Source organism: Homalodisca vitripennis, chromosome 8 (genome assembly GCF_021130785.1).
Source record: "Homalodisca vitripennis isolate AUS2020 chromosome 8, UT_GWSS_2.1, whole genome shotgun sequence".
Lineage (NCBI taxonomy): Eukaryota > Metazoa > Arthropoda > Insecta > Hemiptera > Cicadellidae > Homalodisca > Homalodisca vitripennis.
Window position 1 is genome coordinate 33,213,108 of NC_060214.1, and position 21,332 is coordinate 33,234,439.

The 21,332-nt window shown below is 39.4% G+C and overlaps 1 protein-coding gene across 1 annotated transcript in view; it reads right to left on the reverse strand.

Moving 5' to 3' along the window:
* LOC124367525 overlaps positions 1 to 21,332 on the reverse strand; it is a 277,317-nt gene that overhangs the window by 16,719 nt on the left and 239,266 nt on the right. Inside the window, exons 92-122 of the mRNA XM_046824409.1 lie at positions 20,799 to 21,116; positions 20,341 to 20,673; positions 19,945 to 20,250; positions 18,781 to 19,086; positions 18,348 to 18,668; positions 17,912 to 18,241; positions 17,477 to 17,794; positions 15,827 to 16,159; positions 15,429 to 15,734; positions 13,920 to 14,225; positions 13,490 to 13,810; positions 13,052 to 13,381; positions 12,605 to 12,922; positions 11,489 to 11,821; positions 11,087 to 11,392; positions 10,481 to 10,786; positions 10,055 to 10,375; positions 9,603 to 9,932; positions 9,196 to 9,513; positions 7,828 to 8,160; positions 6,346 to 6,651; positions 5,891 to 6,196; positions 5,453 to 5,773; positions 5,015 to 5,344; positions 4,597 to 4,914; positions 3,728 to 4,060; positions 3,332 to 3,637; positions 2,068 to 2,373; positions 1,639 to 1,959; positions 1,199 to 1,528; positions 789 to 1,106 (exon numbers count right to left, since the gene is read on the reverse strand). Of these exons, the coding sequence (XP_046680365.1) occupies positions 789 to 1,106; positions 1,199 to 1,528; positions 1,639 to 1,959; positions 2,068 to 2,373; positions 3,332 to 3,637; positions 3,728 to 4,060; positions 4,597 to 4,914; positions 5,015 to 5,344; positions 5,453 to 5,773; positions 5,891 to 6,196; positions 6,346 to 6,651; positions 7,828 to 8,160; positions 9,196 to 9,513; positions 9,603 to 9,932; positions 10,055 to 10,375; positions 10,481 to 10,786; positions 11,087 to 11,392; positions 11,489 to 11,821; positions 12,605 to 12,922; positions 13,052 to 13,381; positions 13,490 to 13,810; positions 13,920 to 14,225; positions 15,429 to 15,734; positions 15,827 to 16,159; positions 17,477 to 17,794; positions 17,912 to 18,241; positions 18,348 to 18,668; positions 18,781 to 19,086; positions 19,945 to 20,250; positions 20,341 to 20,673; positions 20,799 to 21,116 (9,888 nt within the window). The remainder of the gene's footprint in view (positions 1 to 788; positions 1,107 to 1,198; positions 1,529 to 1,638; positions 1,960 to 2,067; positions 2,374 to 3,331; positions 3,638 to 3,727; positions 4,061 to 4,596; positions 4,915 to 5,014; positions 5,345 to 5,452; positions 5,774 to 5,890; positions 6,197 to 6,345; positions 6,652 to 7,827; positions 8,161 to 9,195; positions 9,514 to 9,602; positions 9,933 to 10,054; positions 10,376 to 10,480; positions 10,787 to 11,086; positions 11,393 to 11,488; positions 11,822 to 12,604; positions 12,923 to 13,051; positions 13,382 to 13,489; positions 13,811 to 13,919; positions 14,226 to 15,428; positions 15,735 to 15,826; positions 16,160 to 17,476; positions 17,795 to 17,911; positions 18,242 to 18,347; positions 18,669 to 18,780; positions 19,087 to 19,944; positions 20,251 to 20,340; positions 20,674 to 20,798; positions 21,117 to 21,332) is intronic.

Here is a 21,332-nt window from a genome sequence, read left to right on the forward strand (position 1 = left end):
GTTGTCCTCAGTTGAGCTAATAGGTTTAACCTGTAAACAGTTCGTTGATTATTTCCAGTGCGGTTAGTACAGTACAGTACAATTGTTTTGTTTCGTCAAGTGCTGTGTACTGTAGGTTGGTTTATCCGGCAGAATCGTTATCCGGCCAGGGGCTCGGTCCCGTGGTGGCCGGATATGAGGGGTTCTACTGTATAATGGCAGAATAAATCTGTGTCATCACTGAACTGTTAACCATATAAATGTTCTAATAGGCAATGGTTATGACAAAAAAGAGAACACAAATATAATGCAAAAAAGAGTAATATATTTGGCTGATAACTTGCCATCATAATTATAATGATTCATCTTGTGTTAAATCACCTAATTGAATGTAATATTAGACAAAATTAATTTAATTGATGCATTAAAAGCAAAAAAAGTAAATTCAATACAATTATTAGTAAAGAAAAATGTGTGTTACATTAAAATTATAAAATATTAAATGAGAATTTAAAAGCTCTTGCAGTTGTAAAGTGCTTATGACTGCAAGATATATTTCTTACAGAAGGCAAGAGTTGCAAAAATTAATAAACACAATCGAAACTCTAGTGAAATGATGCTCTACAGGAAATAATACGCTTGAAGAAAAATTAACTATTTTTGATTTTAAGACAACATGTTTAAAACTTTGTGTCGAGAGTCCTCATCATTATTAAAAGTTTTACCAAATTATATCCCATAAATGCCTTCCTTGTACCTCTTAACTACAAAAAAAATTTTAATTTATATTATTGTGTAATTAAACTTACGAGGAGGCACAGGGAAACATCTGGAGAAAGGATCACCAGTAAAACCCTGATTACAGCTGCAGATAGGACTGTGGTTGATAACTTGACATCTGGTATTCTGACCACAAGTGCCAGGACATGGATCCACACATTTCTGGTTAACACAAGCTCGGTTGGCTGGACACTCGCTGCTCACAACACACTCAGGTCTGCAGCCTGGAGGCTGGCCTATGTAAGTTGGCAGACAAGAGCACACAGCTTGTCCATTCACTTCCCTGCACTGGCTGTTGGGTCCACATGGAGATGGGTTGCAAGGGTTTACAGGCTCTGCTTGTACAGCTGAAATAATTTGTAAAATGTTATTGAATAATATCTTTTCATCTTTACCATATTGAATTCAATATATTACTAAACAAAACACAAATACTTACGAGATGGAGGAGGCATGACATTACAGAAGCGGAAAGGGTCTCCAGTGTAGCCAGGTCGACAAGTACACAATGGCAAGTGGTTGACAACCTGACAGTCAGCATTCTGTCCACAAGTTCCTGGGCAAGGGTCCTGACATTTGTTGCGGATGCAAGCTCTGTTGGAAGGACAATCAGTGTTAAGGGTACACTCAGGTCGACATCCTTCATAGGGGTTGCCAATGTAATCAGGTAGACACGTGCAGGCTCCTGCACCATTCTGTTCTCTGCAAACTGCGTTAGATCCACAAGGAGAAGGTGTACATGGTGTTGATACCTCTTGGATAGGTTCAGCTGGAAACAATATAAAATAAAAGTTTAGTTTTATAACAAAGCAGGTGTAAATATATGGTTAACCTGACAATTTAATGGTTGATATTATATTTAACATAGAGGTTTCATACCTTGTTGTAGAATACATTGGACAAAAGGATCTCCAGTGTATCCAACCACACAGACACATTGTGGAGTATGACTGACGACTCTGCACATAGCATTGGCTCCACAAGTGCCTGGACAAGGATCCTTGCACTTCTGATTGATGCAGGCCAGGTGACTGGAACACTCGCTGTTGCTCACACACTCAGGTCTACAGTTGGGAGGAGTTCCAATGTATTCAGGCAGGCAGGAACAGGATGGACTATCTCCGGTCACTTTGCATTGAGAGTTAGGACCACAAGGTGAGGGTTGACAGGGGTTGGTTGGTGGGGCTTGCTGTGGAGGAGCTGCAAATACAATAAAATGTGATTAGAATCACAATGATCACTTAAAAAAATTTTTATATTGCCGTTAAGTTACCAACTATTTACATCATAACAATAAGGAAAACTTACGAATGGTCTGACATCTGACAAATGGGTCTCCTGTAAAACCATTGGGACAGCTGCAGATGGGATTATGATTGATGACTTGGCATCTTGCTCCCACTCCACAAGTTCCTGGACAAGGGTCTCTACACTTCTGGTTGCTGCAGGCCTCATTTCTGCCACAGTCAGAGTTGACCACACACTCAGGCCTGCAGGTGGGTGGACTGCCGATGTAGCCAGGCACACAAGAGCACACAGCTTGTCCGTTGATCTCTCTACACTGACTGTATGGTCCACAAGGAGACGGGTTGCAGGGCTGTGTTACTACTGGAGCTGGAGAAAAAAAGACAGCTTATATACATATTAAGGAAAAACAAAACTAAGAGAATGAATACTCATGTGGGAAATTATTTAAAGATCTAATTGTGGAAGACTTGTATTAAGTAAGTCAAACTATTTAAAGTGAACCTAAGTTAGGGATTAGACTGAAAAAAGGAATTATACATAAGAATATCTAATACATTTTTGTTTTTTTATAGGTAGGAAGAGTAAAAGTTCTAATCAAAATATTTAAAAAAATTTAATTGAGTACTCAGGGTAAAATACAGGACTGAAATGATGGTAAAATATGTCCAAAGTAGATTGAATTCTATTAAATAATGCATAATACAAATTTTGTACATTTAATTTAAAAAAAGTATACATGATAATTAAATCAGTAATTTTTCATAAGATGTGACCTAACTGAATTTTAAACAAACCCCTTTAGAAAATTGGCTAGGAAAAAAATGAGACATATAATATCAGAGTTCGTTACAATAATGTTATTTCAAAAGTGTTTGTGATCTACTTATGTAAAATGTTTGTAAAAAATTATCAAATCACTAGTTTGTGTAATGAAATAAAGGGTTCCAAATTTATATTAAGGGCAGATCTATGGGGTATATCAAGTGTTTGGTATGATTCTATTGTTCCCTAGAAGATAAAAACAAACTTTTAAAGAATGAACAACATTTAGATTTATACAAAGGTGAATTATTTAGTGAAAATGAAGAACATCAGTTTTACCATTCGGGATAGAAGAGTAGCTCAAAACACTTTGTTATCTTTATTAACAAAAAGAAAGTATTACATACCCTAGAAAATGTTTTAGTGGGAAATTTCCAAATTGTCACTCGATAAAAACATTATTTTGTTATTGCTACTATTCACAATAAAAACAAAAGTTTATTAAATAATGTAACTGTAGAGTTCAACTTATCATCAGTTGTAGGTCAAATACCTCACACACCTTGCATTGGACGGCAATCAACAAATGGATTGCCAGACATGCCCTGAGGACAGCTGCACATCGGGATATGGTTGATAACTTGACAGATAGCGTTTTGTCCACAAGTACCAGGACAAGGGTCTTGACACTTGTTGCGAATACAAGCTCGGTCTCTTGGGCAGTCGGTGTTGAGGACACACTCTGGTCTACATCCTGAGTAAGGATCTCCTTGGAATTCTGGCAGGCAGGTGCAGACTCCATCAGCACACTGGGCATTGGGGCCACAGGGAGATGGGTTGCAGGGGTCACTGGCTTGCACCGGCTCAACTGTAAATTAACAATAAAATATGAAATACTGCACAATAATACAAAATGGAGAATCCTGGAACTGATCTCTTTGAAAATTTTGACACTCACCATCAGGAGGTTTGGGGACGCAGTTCGTGAAAGGGTCTCCAGTGAATCCCTCAGGACACGTGCAGATAGGTGTGTGGTTGATGACACTGCACTGGGCTCCAGCACCACAAGATCCTGGACAGGGGTCTCTACACTTCTCCCTCATGCAGGCAAGGTTGCTGGCACACTCAGCACTGATGACACACTCAGGTCTACAGTTGGGCGGAGTGCCTGTGTACTCTGGCAGGCAGGAGCAGGATGGAGAGCCTCCAATATCCCGACACTGAGAGTAAGGTCCACAAGGTGATGGCACACATGGATCTCTGATAATAGGATCAGCTGGAGGTGGAGGAGCTGAAAAATTATGTTTTATTTACGAAAATGCTCACACTCTATAGACGTTTAATTCAGAATTTTTTATTAGAGGGTTGATTTATAAGGATTTTGAATCTCCAATACTGGAAGAAATAATTAAGTTATAACACTGATTTATATTTGACTTTTTTATTAAAATAAAATGTATAGATAAAGAAAAAACAAATTATTGATGAAAGTAGGCCTTTTATCACTGTGTATTTAAATTTTAAAGTTAAACTTAGCACGGAACCACGTTAAAATAACAAACAAAGAAGATTCTAAAACAACACTTGAAAATTATAACAACTTTTTTTTTCATATAAGGAATTCTAAAGATGCATTCTACTGATAAGGCAGATTTGTTGGATCCATTTTTATTACCTCTGGTTAATCATTCATGTTAGAAAGATGAAAATAAACAATTTATGTTGTGAATCCGTTACAACAATATAAATGTTTAAGATTATTTTTTTTCAAATATTATATAAACAATTGTACACGGTTTCTTAAAGATATCAAGTAATTACACTTACGTGGAGGTATAGGCACACATCTTGAGAATGGATCACCAGTAAAGCCTGGATTACAACTGCATATTGGACTGTGATTGATAACTTGACATCTGGTATTCTGACCACAAGTGCCAGGACAAGGATCCACACATTTCTGGTTGACACAAGCTCGGTTAGCTGGACACTCGCTGCTCACAACACACTCAGGTCTGCAGCCTGGAGGCTGACCTATGTACGTTGGCAGACAAGAGCACACAGCTTGTCCATTCACTTCCCTGCACTGGCTGTTGGGTCCACATGGAGATGGGTTGCAAGGGTTCACTGGCTCTGCTTGCACAGCTGGAATAGAAGGCAGAATAATGTTAGACAGTGTCTATTATATTAATTAATATCATTTTTTAAATTGGCCAGTAATACTACAGAAGGCACAAATACTTACGAGGTGGAGGTGGCATGATGTTACAGTAACGGAAAGGATCTCCAGTGTACCCAGATCGACAAGTACACAATGGCAAGTGGTTGACAACCTGACAGTCAGCATTCTGTCCACAAGTTCCTGGGCAAGGGTCCTGACATTTGTTGCGGATGCAAGCTCTGTTGGAAGCACAGTCTGTGTTGAGAGTACACTCAGGTCGACATCCTTCGTACGGGTTGCCGATGTAATCAGGTAGACACGTGCAGGCTCCTGCACCATTCTGTTCTCTGCAAACTGCATTGGATCCACAAGGTGAAGGCGTGCAAGGTGTTGATACCTCTTGGATAGGTTCAGCTGTAGACAGAACACAAGGAAAATTAATTTTATCACAGTAAAAATGCTAAGCAAAGGCAATAAAGTAGTTAATATACTGTTTTGAGATATCTGTCAAAGGTTCTTTACCTTGTTGCAAAATACACTGAACGAATGGATCCCCATTGTAGCCAGCCAAACAGACACATTGTGGAGTGTGACTGACAACTCTGCACATAGCATTGGCTCCACAAGTGCCTGGACAAGGATCCTTGCACTTTTGGTTGATGCAGGCCAAGTGACTGGAACACTCGCTGTTGCTCACGCACTCGGGTCTACAGTTGGGAGGTGTTCCAATAAAGTCCGGTAAACATGAACAGGATGGACTGTCTCCAGACACTTTGCACTGAGAGTTGGGACCACAAGGTGAAGGTTGACAGGGGTTGGTTGGTGGAGCCTGCTGTGGAGGAGCTGCAAAACACAATTGGTCATGACTAAAAATCCAAAATCATACTAGATTTATTTTTGAATTTTATTTAGAATCATATTAGATATGTACATAGATGACAACATTAATGGAATACTTACGAATAGGCTGACATCTGACAAATGGGTCTCCTGTAAAGCCATTAGGACAGCTGCAGATTGGATTGTGGTTGATGACTTGACATCTTGCCCCCACTCCACAAGTACCTGGACAAGGGTCTCTGCATTTCTGGTTGCTACAGGCTTGGTTGAGGTTACAGTCAGAGTTGACAACACACTCAGGTCTGCAGGCTGGTGGACTTCCGATGTAGCCAGGCACACAAGAGCACACAGCTTGGCCATTCACTTCTCTGCACTGGCTGAATGGTCCACAAGGAGATGGGTTACAGGGCTGTGTCACTGGTGGAGCTGGATAAATAAGAAACACAAGTAGTAGTACTGTGTTTGCAGCATAAATTGACAACATTTATCCCAGTTATAATTATTTCCTTATCAATCCAATACACAAAAAATGTGGTACTAAATTTAAAATAATAAAGTATGAGTGTCTAAAATACCTTGCATTGGTCGACAATCCACAAATGGATTGCCAGACATGCCCTGAGGACAGCTGCACATCGGGATATGGTTGATAACTTGACAGATAGCGTTTTGTCCACAAGTACCAGGACAAGGGTCTTGACACTTGTTGCGGATACAGGCTCGGTCTCTTGGGCAGTCGGTATTGAGGACACACTCTGGCCTACATCCTGAGTAAGGATCTCCTTGGAATTCTGGCAGACAGGTGCAGACTCCATCAGCACATTGTGCGTTGGGGCCACAGGGAGATGGGTTGCAGGGGTCACTGGCTTGTACTGGCTCAACTACAAAAGAACATTACTTGTTGACATTTGTACGTAGAATAGAATTCTTTTATTCCAGGAGACAATAACAAGTATTGCATTCCAATAGTCAATTGATAATGCACAACCCAATTATCTCCACTGAAACTTACAATTATTGTACATTCATTCGACTCAATTACTTACCAATTTTTCAATCTCAGTCCTAGCAGTGATTGAAACTCGCTAACATTACATAATGCTTGAATTGCTAAACAGCGTTACAGGCGAGTCTTTACCTCTTTAAGCATTTGGTCATTTCTGATTTAATCTGGCAATCTGTTGATGAAGTGAACACATGCTTGTGAGGGTGAGTGTTCAAAAACTACCGTATTGTGTCTCCCAGTTAGGTAGTTTTCTCTGTCTCTAGTTTCATACTTATGGATGTCTTGGTGCCTTGTCAAGGTGCATTTAGACATAAAAACAATGTGGTTTTCATGATGTATAGAGTGGGTAATGTCAGCAGTCACAGGCTTTTGAAGGGCTCTTAGCACAACTCTCTGAGTTTTAATTTTGCAGTGATTCAAACAGCTTTTTTCTGAAGCTGGAATACCCTCCTGAAGTCTGTGTTTGCACATGATCCCCAGAGTACTACTCTGTAATAGAGGTTATAATACACAATCATCAGCACCTGAAATGGGCAGTATTTAGCAATCACTTTCAAGACATAAATGCCCAAGGATAGCTTGGCACATGCAGCGTTGATTTGATCAATCTTTGATCCAGCTGTATTCCAAGGATTTTTGTTGAGTGTACCTGTTTCAGTATGGAGTCTGCCAACATTGTGACAGAGTGACACTGCGAGTCTAGGGTGCAAGAAAAAATTGAAAACGATTTTGCAAAATTTGTTGTGAGATTGATAGAGCTGAAATATTGGATGTGATTGTTGAGATCAACAAAAGTTTGGAGTTCCAAATTTTATTGTGTTTTATAGCAGAAACAAAGAGTTGTATTATCAGCATACTGCACGAGTCGCCCATGGAGTAATGATGACCCTATGTCGTTTACATGAATAAAAAAGAGACCTGGACTGAGAATGGACCCCTGAGAGACTCCACAGCTCAAATTTATTGAATTGGAAAATTGGTTAGAAATTCACTTTCATCCAAAATTATTAATCTAAGAAATTGAAAAGATCTTGATAATTACACCACTCACCATCAGGAGGTTTGGGGAAGCAGCTGGTAAAAGGGTCTCCAGTGAATCCCTCAGGACACGTGCAGATAGGTGTGTGGTTGATGACACTGCACTGGGCTCCAGCACCACAAGATCCTGGACAAGGGTCTCTACATTTCTCCCTCATGCAGGCAAGGTTGCTGGCACACTCAGCACTGATGACACACTCAGGTCTACAGTTGGGTGGAGTGCCTGTGTACTCTGGCAGGCAGGAGCAGGATGGAGAGCCTCCAATATCCCGACATTGAGAGTAAGGTCCACAAGGAGATGGTACACACGGATCTCTGATAATAGGATCAGCTGGAAGTGGAGGAGCTGAAAAATATTGTAGTGTAATGATTAAATAAATTCAAAATGTTTTAGAGATGAAAATATTTTTGTCCTATTCATTCTGGGCTTGCTATAAGCTGAATTTCGTCTTGAACTGTATATATATACAACACACATTGGACTGTGGTTGATAACTTGACATCCGTTATATATATATATATATATATTCAATAAACATTGAATCACAAAAAGTTATAGCCAGTTATACAATTTAATGTATATATAATGTATGCCCTAATTTCATTGTACTATATGGTACATTTTAATTATTATTTTGAAATGTACAATGATTCAATAAAAATTATGGTTTGACACCACATCTTACTTATGAAAAATCTGTTAAATTATTAATACAAATTATAGTATATTCCTATATGTAAAATGTTAATGTAGAATTTTAATAAAACTGCCATGCAGCAATTAACATTTTTTTTAATTTGTAAAAATTAACTTGATATTTCTATTCTATTTTAAATTATATTTCCTGGTCTTTATGAGTGATTGAATATTAATTAAACATGTTGTTTATATTAACCGTTTAAGAAAACTCTTGACTCACAATATGATCACTATGACATATTATTCCAATGAATGCTGTCTTGTTGACACAGTTGAATTTGCTTTATTTTACTAAGAAAAGCCTTGAACATTATTCCCAGATAATCTGATACACGTGCAAATAAAGATTAAAATACACATTCCTGAAACTAAAACTGTTAAAGAAAAACAAAAAGATATCCATTGCTAACCTGATTATTGCTTTAGACAAATTAAAAAATAAAGCTTTCAAAAACATTTTGTTTTTATTTTATCAAATTATTTATTAACATATAGGTCATAATCCGTAAAATTTCAAATTTGAGCTTTTAAACCAGACAAACCAAGATTTTTTGAAAACAATGTTTAAGGCAAAGCACACTAATGTAAATTTAAACAAAGATACATGAATATATATTGGGATTTCAATAAAAAATAAACTTAGAAACTAAGAACAAAGCTGTAGGTACAAACTCCACTTACGAGGAGGTATGGGAAAACATCTGGAGAATGGATCACCAGTGAAGCCTGGATTACAGCTGCATATTGGACTGTGGTTGATAACTTGACATCTGGTATTCTGACCACAAGTGCCAGGGCAAGGATCCACACATTTCTGGTTGACACAAGCTCGGTTGGCTGGACACTCGCTGCTCACAACACACTCAGGTCTGCAGCCTGGAGGCTGGCCTATGTATGTTGGCAGACAAGAGCACACAGCTTGTCCATTCACTTCCCTGCACTGGCTGTTGGGTCCACATGGAGATGGGTTGCAAGGGTTCACTGGCTCTGCTTGCACAGCTAGAATGGTTTACGAAATAATATGTAATTTCATTTAATCATCTTTACTACGTTTAAAACAGAGACACAAACAAGACAGAAACACTTACGAGGTGGAGGTGGCATGACATTGCAGAAACGGAAAGGATCTCCAGTGTAGCCAGATCGACAAGTACACAATGGCAAGTGGTTGACAACCTGACAGTCAGCATTCTGTCCACAAGTTCCTGGGCAAGGGTCCTGACATTTGTTGCGGATGCATGCTCTGTTGGAAGGACAGTCAGTGTTGAGGGTACATTCAGGTCGACATCCTTCATAAGGGTTGCCGATGTAATCAGGTAGACACGTGCAGGCTCCTGCACCATTCTGTTCTCTGCAGACTGCGTTTGATCCACAAGGTGAAGGTGTACATGGTGTTGATACCTCTTGTATGGGTTCAGCTGGAAAGAATATTTGAGGAAAATTAGGTTTATAATAATAAGTATTGATTTGAAACAGAAGTATCCCAGGTAAGAATATACTATATCAATAATATAAATAACATTTTACTCAGCATTTTTACCTTGTTGCAATGTGCACTGGACAAATGGATCTCCAGTGTAGCCAACCACACAGACACATTGTGGAGTATGACTGACGACTCTGCACATAGCATTGGCTCCACAAGTGCCTGGACAAGGATCCTTGCACTTCAGGTTGATACAGGCCAGGTGACTGGAACACTCGCTGTTGCTCACACACTCAGGTCTACAGCTGGGAGGTGTTCCAATGAAATCAGGTAGGCAAGAACACGATGGACTGTCTCCAGACACTTTGCACTGAGAGTTGGGACCACAAGGTGAGGGTTGACAGGGATTGGTTGGAGGGGCCTGCTGTGGAGGAGCTGCAAACAACATGATATGATTAGTAATTATAAATGATTATAGGCAAATTTTTAACCAAGTACATAGTGATATACAGTTTTGCCATGATGCAGAGGGAAACTTACGGATTGGCTGACATCTAACGAATGGGTCTCCTGTAAAACCACTGGGACAGCTGCAGATGGGATTATGGTTGATGACTTGGCATCTTGCTCCTACTCCACAAGTTCCTGGACAAGGGTCTCTGCATTTCTGGTTGCTGCAGGCCTCATTTCTGCCACAGTCAGAGTTGACCACACACTCAGGCCTGCAGGTGGGTGGACTGCCGATGTAGCCAGGCACACAGGAGCACACAGCTTGTCCATTGATCTCTCTACACTGGCTGTATGGTCCACAGGGAGAGGGATTGCAAGGTTGTGTGACTACTGGAGCTAAAAAGGAAATTTGCATTTTCATAACCAGGTGCTGGATAACATTTTTCATTAAAACTACAGATGTACAAACAGTTAATAGGTATTTTTGTTATTCAAACAAATAATTAAATTCACCATTTTAAGCCCATAACTTGGCAATTGTATTATTACAAACAAAAATTAATGAGCTTTAGCATACAAAAACATGAAGACAATTGAGCATCTAGACATTTTCTCATAACGCTATGTTTCCTAATAAATTAAAAAACTGTAATTAAATTCTCAAGTTTAATTTTTTTTATTGTGTGTTTTTAATACCTTGCATAGGTCGACAATCCACAAATGGATTGCCTGACATGCCCTGAGGACAGCTGCACATGGGGATATGGTTGATTACTTGACAGACAGCATTTTGTCCACAAGTTCCAGGACAAGGATCTTGACACTTGTTGCGAATACAAGCCCGGTCTCTTGGGCAGTCGGTGTTGAGGACACACTCTGGCCTACACCCTGAGTAAGGATCTCCTTGGAATTCAGGCAGACAGGTGCAGACTCCATCAGCACACTGTGCGTTGGGACCACAGGGAGATGGGTTGCAGGGGTCACTGGCTTGTACTGGTTCAACTGTAAATTAACAATAAAATATGAAATACTGCACAATATTACAAAGTGGAGAATCCTTGAACTGATAAAGATCTCTTTGATACTTTTGATACTGACCATCAGGAGGTTTGGGGAAGCAGTTGGTGAAAGGGTCTCCAGTGAATCCCTCAGGACACGTGCAGATAGGTGTGTGGTTGATGACACTGCACTGGGCTCCAGCACCACAAGATCCTGGACAGGGGTCTCTACACTTCTCCCTCATGCAGGCAAGGTTGCTGGCACACTCAGCACTGATGACACACTCAGGTCTACAGTTGGGTGGAGTGCCTGTGTACTCTGGCAGGCAGGAGCAGGATGGAGAGCCTCCAATATCCCGACACTGAGAGTAAGGTCCACAAGGTGACGGCACACATGGATCTAAATAAACCGGTGCTGACTGTGGTGGTGGAGCTAAAACATCAAAGTATAAAAATTACTATTGTTCTCAAACACAAATATAATATTTCGACATACTACTATTATTTATGATATCTGTTTTGGGGAAACAACTGTTGTTTCTTGTTTCTAGTTTCCAGAAGTAATAAATTAACAATGAACCAACAGGACATTCTTAAAACCGTGTTGTTTTCTGTCAATGCCCGTCTGTCCTATAAATCTTGATAGAAAGGTCCTAAAAGTTCTGAAAGTTTTCTTGTGTATTTTGTATGTAACATTTTAGATAGAGCTGAAAAAAATAAAAAAAAAAAACAACCAAAAACCTGGAAAATAATATTGTATTTTAACTCAATAGCATACCTGCATATATCTAATCTTTTATATCACAGAGTGAGAGAAAATTTATGATCAATTGCAAAATCAATGAGTGACATGGTCTAGCTTAATAATGTGAATAAATAATTATTTACTAAAAAATATTACTGATTAGATTAATTAGGTAAAAAATATAATATTTAAACTAAAAAACTTCACAGCATAAGAAAATTATTTGGCCCTAAGATTCTGTAGTATTACAGATTTATATTCTGACGTGTTCAACTATGATAATTATAATGGAATATTTTCTAGGATTTCAGTATTATCACATTATAAAACATTTCTTAACTAAACAATTCGAATAGTTCTTGGTATAGGCAAGTTTACTTAACACAAACAATAGAAACCACAATTAACCATAGACATGTTACGCACCATTTTTATAATGGTTTTCAAACAGAAAATATATAATGATCTTACGTGGAGGCACAGGGAAACATCTTGAGAATGGATCACCAGTGAAGCCTGGATTGCAGCTGCAGATAGGACTGTGATTGATAACTTGACATCTAGTATTCTGACCACAGGTGCCAGGACAAGGATCTGCGCATTTCTGGTTGACACAAGCTCGGTTGGCTGGACACTCGCTGCTCACAACACACTCAGGTCTGCAGCCTGGAGGCTGGCCTATGTAAGTTGGCAGACAAGAGCACACAGCTTGTCCATTCACTTCCCTGCACTGGCTGTTGGGTCCACATGGAGATGGGTTGCAAGGGTTTACAGGCTCTGCTTGTACAGCTGGAATAGCAAAAAGTAGTTAGTTATGTCTACTGATATTCACTAGATTACTTAAATGCACAAGACCTATTAATCTTCATGGCTTTACTGGAATGGAATAATTTCACTACAGAGGACAGAAATACTTACGAGGTGGAGGAGGCATTACGTTGCAGAAACGGAAAGGATCTCCAGTGTAGCCAGGTCGACAAGTACACAATGGCAAGTGATTGACAACCTGACAGTCAGCATTCTGTCCACAAGTTCCTGGGCAAGGGTCCTGACATTTGTTGCGGATGCAAGCTCTGTTGGAAGGACAGTCAGTGTTGAGGGTACACTCAGGTCGACATCCTTCGTAAGGATTGCCGATGTAGTCAGGCAGACACGTGCAGGCTCCTGCACCATTCTGTTCTCTGCAGACTGCATTAGATCCACAAGGTGAAGGTGTACATGGAGTTGATACCTCTTGGATGGGTTCAGCTGGAAGGAATGAGCAAAAATTGGATATTGATTTTTAAGAAAAGTATGACAGTGATAAAAATAATCGTATCAAACATAAAAATTAAAATTTAAGAGAATATATCTTACCTTGTTGCAGTGTACATTGAACAAATGGATCTCCAATGTAGCCAACCACACAAACACATTGTGGAGTATGACTGACGACTCTGCACATAGCATTGGCTCCACAAGTGCCTGGACAAGGATCCTTGCACTTCAGGTTGATGCAGGCTAGGTGACTTGAACACTCGCTGTTGCTTGCACACTCAGGTCTACAATTGGGGGGAGTTCCGACGTATTCAGGAAGGCAAGAACAAGATGGACTGTCACCAGATACTTTGCATTGAGAGTTAGGACCACATGGTGAAGGTTGACAGGGATTGGTTGGAGGGGCCTGCTGTGGAGGAGCTGTAAAAACAATATAAATTGATTAGAATCTCTAAATCATTACTCAAAGATTTTTTATATTGCTTTAAAATTGTCAACAGTTTACATCATATCAAAAAGGGGAACTTACGAATGGGCTGACATCTGACAAATGGGTCTCCTGTAAAACCACTGGGACAGCTGCAGATGGGATTATGATTGATGACTTGGCATCTTGCTCCCACTCCACAAGTTCCTGGACAGGGGTCTCTGCATTTTTGGTTGCTGCAGGCCTCATTCCTGCCACAGTCAGAGTTGACCACACACTCAGGCCTGCAGGTGGGTGGACTGCCGATGTAGCCAGGTACACAAGAGCACACAGCTTGTCCGTTGATCTCTCTACACTGACTGTATGGTCCACAGGGAGAGGGGTTGCAGGGCTGTGTTACTACCGGAGCTGTAATGAAAATGTATTTTTTATTAACCATTATTAATGTCTCTCAATATTCAATCCATTCTCCAATGAAGAAATATAAAAAACAGTATTTTTTAAATTAGTCAACCAGGTTCAAGTAATAAAATAAAACTCAAAAGCATGATCTATAAAAACATATTAACAGATTTATTTATAGTTCATAGTTGAATGTTTCAGAAGGAAGTAAATGTAACTGTATGCTGAAATTAAAAAAGGACTTTTTTAAGTTGGTAAAATTGGTGCTTTTAAGGTGACTGTGTACTAGCACTATTCAACGGTAGAACACTAGTAAATGTAATACAGGGAATGTCAAAAGGATATTAAGTTTAAGAAAATGGCTAGACCCATATTGATGATTTCGTTGTTATTACCTCTAACCATACAACATATTTCCAGTTTAATTTGTTGTAAGTAATAAAGAAATTTAGTATTTAATATGAAAAACATAGGAAAAAAATGTACAACAACAACTTTTTGAAGATTATGTTTTAGAACTCGTTTATATTTTCGTAGAACATTTTCGTCTCGAACATTTTTGCGTAGAAATATAGAAAAAATAATAGAAATGAAAAACAAAGGATTCATAGTTTAAAAAAAACTACACAGAAAAAACAAAAAAGACAAATAATAGATTTTAAATAAATGTTTTAATGCTAAAATTTTTCAGACCATGTTAACTTGGAAATGGAAACCACTTAAAAATGTTCACTTCTATATCTCCTATAGAACTTAGGCTATTGTATTTTATTTGTAAAACCATTAAAATAGGCGCTAAATTGTCATTATAAGTATCAAGCCAGAGGGTTGATTTTTGAAGATATATAGCAAAATACTAAATATAGAAATTTGGAAAATATAACTAACCACTTTAATAAGTAAACATGAGAGGTTTTCCAGGTTTAATGAGTAAGTCTGCAGAACTTAAATTAAAAGATTATAGGTTTGAGTACAAAGGAAAGTCATATAATTTAATGTATCAGGAGAAAAAAAAACAGCATTCTTCATTCCCAGCATAGATACATCCAGAGATTTGTAAAGTAACTCATTAGGATAAAAAAATTAATCTTAGCAACCACTACAAATAGCTTAGTGCCAATGATTTATTAATATTATATGCGTTGTTACCCTGATTATTCTGGATACAACGTATTCTAGTCTACTCAAATTTAAACCAAAACAATATACCTTGCATTGGACGGCAATCAACAAATGGATTGCCAGACATGCCCTGAGGACAGCTGCACATCGGGATGTGATTGATGACTTGACAGACAGCATTTTGCCCACAAGTTCCAGGACAAGGGTCTTGACACTTGTTGCGGATACAGGCTCGGTCTCTTGGACAATCAGTGTTGAGGACACACTCTGGTCTACATCCTGAGTAAGGATCTCCCTGAAATTCTGGTAGACAGGTGCAGACTCCATCAGCACACTGTGCGTTGGGACCACAGGGAGATGGGTTGCAGGGGTCACTGGCTTGTACAGGTTCAACTGCAAATGAACATTAGTTGATGACATCTTTACTTTCATCCAAAATGAATAATGTAAGATATGAATAAGGTCTTGATAATTACACCACTCACCATCAGGAGGTTTGGGGACGCAGTTGGTGAAAGGGTCTCCAGTGAATCCTTCAGGGCACGTGCAGATAGGTGTGTGGTTGATGACACTGCACTGGGCTCCAGCACCACAAGATCCTGGACAGGGGTCTCTACACTTCTCCCTCATGCAGGCAAGGTTGCTGGCACACTCAGCACTGATGACACACTCAGGTCTACAATTTGGAGGTGAACCTAAATATTCTGGGAGGCAGGAACATGATGGACTCCCTCCAATATCCCGACACTGAGAATTCGGTCCACAAGGTGACGGTACACAGGGATTAACGTATACTGGTGCAGACTGTGGCGGTGGAGCTAAAAAATAAGACAGTTGCTATAACGTATCAACTCAAAATTTCAACAAAAGTTTTCATCTAATCTAAATTAACATTAAAAATAAATTGTTCTCAGACAATGGCTTATAATCTTTAAAGCAGTACAATTGTAATTAAAGCAGGTTGCATGTCCGTGGAACACAAAGAGGTTTTTCATGAACGTGTGTTCCATTTGTGATGACTTGCATGCTAAAGAACAGTAAATTCAACTATTTGGAAGTTATGACTAATTTTGATGGAAACTCATAGTATAGAATACTAAAATCACATACATCTTTATTAATCACTCCTTCACAAATGGATGCTCACATTTTCGGCTAGAATTTATAAGCTTTAAACTTTCACTAAATAAATTTAATTTTACTGGTAACATTCTTAGAATACTTGGCCTTTGGTATTGCTGTGCTACTTCTCAAGTTATGAGCAGCTATTTAAGATGTTTTCAGATTATTTAGGTTCAGAAGTGTGCACTGTAGTTCGTTCCATAAAAATCTAACTATTCTAAGGATACAAAATTGTTTTCTACATACATTTTTGAGGCAAATACAATTCTCCTAACTGTATAGCAAGATTATGGGTGCAAATAACTGCATTCATTTTACCCACTGCAAGTAATATGGCTCTCATCTTAATCATGTCTCCAGACTACTTTTATTCTAATCCTTTTCTGTGATACTCGACACTTGTCATTTTTAGATGTGATTTCTTCTTCTAAAAAGAGGTAAATTCATTTGGATAGTAAAGTTACCACCTGTTTTACTGCATCCTTTGTAGATAATAAAGCACAACATGTAAATACAGACAACTGCTCGTCTAATACCCTATCTTCTTTAATCCAAATCAAACGTTTTTTTTCATTTCCATAGTTCATACTATTTATACACTTCAAAAAACTCAAGCAAGCTCTTGCATGCAACTGTAGCCACTGCCTTAAGATTTTCAAAAATAAATTGGTTGATTTAAATAAATTAATAGCAATGATGAGAGTTTTGGAATGGGCTCAATCATTTGAATGAAAGTCTTTCAGGGGTCAGCCAGTTCAATATCGAATTAGTTTATTTTAAAATTTAGAGTTAAAGACACGTCTCAAATCACCAATCAGATCAGATTTATCCAAAAAAGCAAAGGACTTGAGACACTCACATAATAACGAAGTATCAAATTCAATATGCCATAGCTTATAAGTTAATTATTTTAAAATTTTCTCATCGTGAACAATGCAATTCTAAAACACTAAGACCAGCCAAACCACAATTTTTGTTTCCATTTTACACGAATAAAGATATAGTAATCTTACGTGGAGGCACAGGAAAACATCTTGAGAATGGATCACCAGTGAAGCCTGGATTGCAGCTGCATATAGGACTGTGATTGATAACTTGACATCTAGTATTCTGACCACAAGTGCCAGGGCAAGGATCTGCACATTTCTGGTTGACACAAGCTCGGTTGGTTGGACACTCGCTGCTCACAACACACTCAGGTCTGCAGCCTGGAGGCTGGCCTATGTATGTTGGCAGACAAGAGCACACAGCTTGTCCATTCACTTCCCTGCACTGGCTGTTGGGTCCACATGGAGATGGGTTGCAAGGGTTCACTGGCTCTGCTTGCACAGCTAGAATAGCAAAAGGTAGTTAAATATTCATTAAATTACTTAAAAGCACAAGACATATTTATCTTCATGGCTTTACTGGAATAGAATAATTTCAATATAGAGGATAGAAATACTTACGAGGTGGAGGAGGCATGACGTTACAGAAGCGGAAGGGATCTCCAGTGTAGCCAGGTCGACAAGTGCACAATGGCAAATGATTGATAACTTGACAGTCAGCATTCTGTCCACAAGTTCCTGGGCAAGGGTCCTGACATTTGTTGCGGATGCAAGCTCTGTTGGAAGGACAGTCAGTGTTGAGGGTACATTCAGGTCGACAGCCTTCGTAAGGGTTGCCAATGTAATCAGGTAGACACGTGCAGGCTCCTGCACCATTCTGTTCTCTGCAGACTGCATTGGATCCACAAGGTGAAGGTGTACATGGAGTTGATACCTCTTGGATGGGTTCAGCTGGAAAGAATATGCAGAACTCGTAGTAGGAAAATTTTGTGTACAAGAGTACAATTTAAGCATAACAATTTAATGAGAGGAAAAAGCTTGTGAAGAGGTTCCATACCTTGTTGCAGGATGCACTGGACGAAAGGATCTCCAGTGTATCCTACTACACAGACACATTGAGGAGTGTGACTGACCACTCTGCACATAGCATTGGATCCACAAGTGCCTGGACAAGGATCCTTGCACTTCTGATTGATGCAGGCCAGATGACTGGAACACTCACTGTTGCTTGCACACTCAGGTCTACAATTGGGTGGAGTTCCGATGAAATCAGGCAGGCAGGAACAGGATGGACTGTCCCCGGATACTCTGCACTGAGAGTTGGGGCCACATGGTGAAGGTTGACAGGGATTGGTTGGTGGAGTCTGCTGTGGAGGAGCTACAAACAACAAGACATGATTAGTAATTCCAAGTGATTATAGGAAATTTTTAACGAAGTACTTAGTTATATAAATTTTTGATAAGATACAAAACCAACAAGAGAAACTTACGAATGGGCTGACATCTAACAAATGGGTCTCCTGTGAAACCATTAGGGCAACTACAGATGGGATTGTGGTTGATGACTTGACATCTTGCCCCCACTCCACAAGTTCCTGGGCAAGGGTCTCTGCATTTCTGGTTGCTACATGCTTGGTTGAGGTTACAGTCAGAGTTGACCACACACTCAGGCCTGCAGGTGGGTGGACTTCCGATGTAGCCAGGCACACAAGAGCACACAGCTTGTCCATTGATCTCTCTACACTGACTGTATGGTCCACAAGGAGATGGGTTGCATGGCTGTGTTACTACCGGAGCTGCACATAAACACAACCACTATCAAAATTGTATTCTTAAAATTAATAATTTTTAGTGTTCTAAAGTATCAATTATTAAGTGTAATTCAATTCAATATGTTTGAATAAATGATCTTACAGAAGGGTGTATCAAGTATAAACGGGACTGTTAGAGCTTTATTTGACTACACTTTAGAATATATATAATTTTAATAGATATTCTCCCTCCCTTGAAATTAATTTTGCCCATCGGATTCGGAGCTTTTTTATTCCATCATCATAAAAACTCATTAGATAGATGTTCTTTTAGCAATTGGAGCACAAATGTCTCTACTGTTTCGTTGTTCTCTAAATGCTGTCCTCTATGTACTTTTTTGAGAGTTTCTTAAAGATGAAAGTCACAAGGTGACAGTCTGGGTTGTATGTTCCAGTATTCTCCATCTTATTGCAATCAAATTTTGACTTGTGTTATTAGTACCATTTGGCTTTGTGTTGCCCAAGAGAAAAATGTCGGGTCTGACTAACTGCTGCTTCCTTACCTTTGCAATAATTTTGCGGTATCCAGTACGTTACAATAATGTTGTGCATTGTGAGTTATGCATTAATTATTCTCAATGAAAGTTTGGACTGCCTCAATGTTGATCTCAGTTCAAAATGTTTGTTTTGGAATCAGGTCTAAAAGGCTTACAAATGAAAGGAATGGAGTATGAACAATGTGAACGCAGCTAATCTAATACTTAGCATAAAGGTGTACTATTGGAATACTGTACACTCCAAGTCTGAATTAATTGGATTTAATTAGGCTACTCAGGAATTATTTGGATACAAGATCTCACAAAATTCCTGAAATTAAATAAAAAATATTACTTTAAATTATACCTTGCTGTGGACGGCAATCGACAAATGGATTGCCAGACATGCCCGGGGGACAGCTGCACATGGGGATATGATTGATGACTTGACAGACAGCATTCTGACCACAGGTTCCAGGACAAGGATCTTGACACTTGTTGCGGATACAGGCTCGATCTCTTGGGCAGTCGGTGTTGAGGACACACTCTGGTCTACATCCTGAGTAAGGATCTCCTTGAAATTCTGGCAGACAGCTGCAGATTCCATCAGCACACTGGGCGTTGGGGCCACAGGGAGATGGGTTGCATGGATCACTAGCTTGTACTGGCTCAACTGCAAATAAATATAAACTTGTAGAATTTCACCCAGGAAGCACAATTAATGATGCTAGAAAGATGCTAAGTTGACATTTGTGATACCCACCATCAGGAGGTTTGGGGAAGCAACTGGTGAAAGGATCTCCAGTGAAGCCTTCAGGACACGTGCAGATAGGTGTGTGGTTGACGACATTGCACTGGGCTCCAGCACCACAAGATCCTGGACAGGGGTCTCTACACTTCTCCCTCATGCAGGCAAGGTTGCTGGCACACTCTGCACTAATAAGACACTCAGGTCTACAATTTGGAGGTGAACCTAAATATTCTGGGAGGCAGGAACATGATGGACTCCCTCCAATATCACGGCACTGAGAATTCGGTCCACAAGGTGATGGTACACAGGGATCCCTGTAGACTGGAGTAGCTTGTGGTGGTTGAGCTGAAATCAGAAATTGTTCTTTCAGCAGAAATTCCAATATTGCAGCCATATATTGAATTATATTTTCATAAGTTTTTATTCAAAATATTTTATTTTGACTTTGTATGCAAGATTTGAAAGCTTACGTGGTGGAATAGGAGAGCATCTTGAGAAAGGATCACCAGTGAAGCCTGGATTGCAACTGCAGATTGGACTGTGATTGATGACCTGACATCTAGTATTCTGACCACAAGTGCCAGGACAAGGATCCACACATTTCTGGTTGACACAAGCTCGGTTGGCTGGACACTCGCTGCTCACAACACACTCAGGTCTGCAGCTTGGAGGCTGACCTATGTATGTTGGCAGACAGGAACACACAGCTTGTCCATTCACTTCCCTGCACTGGCTGTTGGGTCCACATGGAGATGGGTTGCAAGGGTTCACTGGCTCAGCTTGTACAGCTAAAAAAAGGAGGAATAAGGTTAGCCAGTGTTCAAGTAAAGGTGAATTTTCAGAAACTAATGGCTGGTTTATTCTTTTAATCGAAAAGGATCAATAAACTGAAAAAGCATTGGACAATACGAGTATCTTTAATCCTAAGAGGAAACTGGGTTGAAATATAAAATATGGTTTGTTTTACAATAATTAGTACATTTTGTTTTTGCACAGTTGATAGT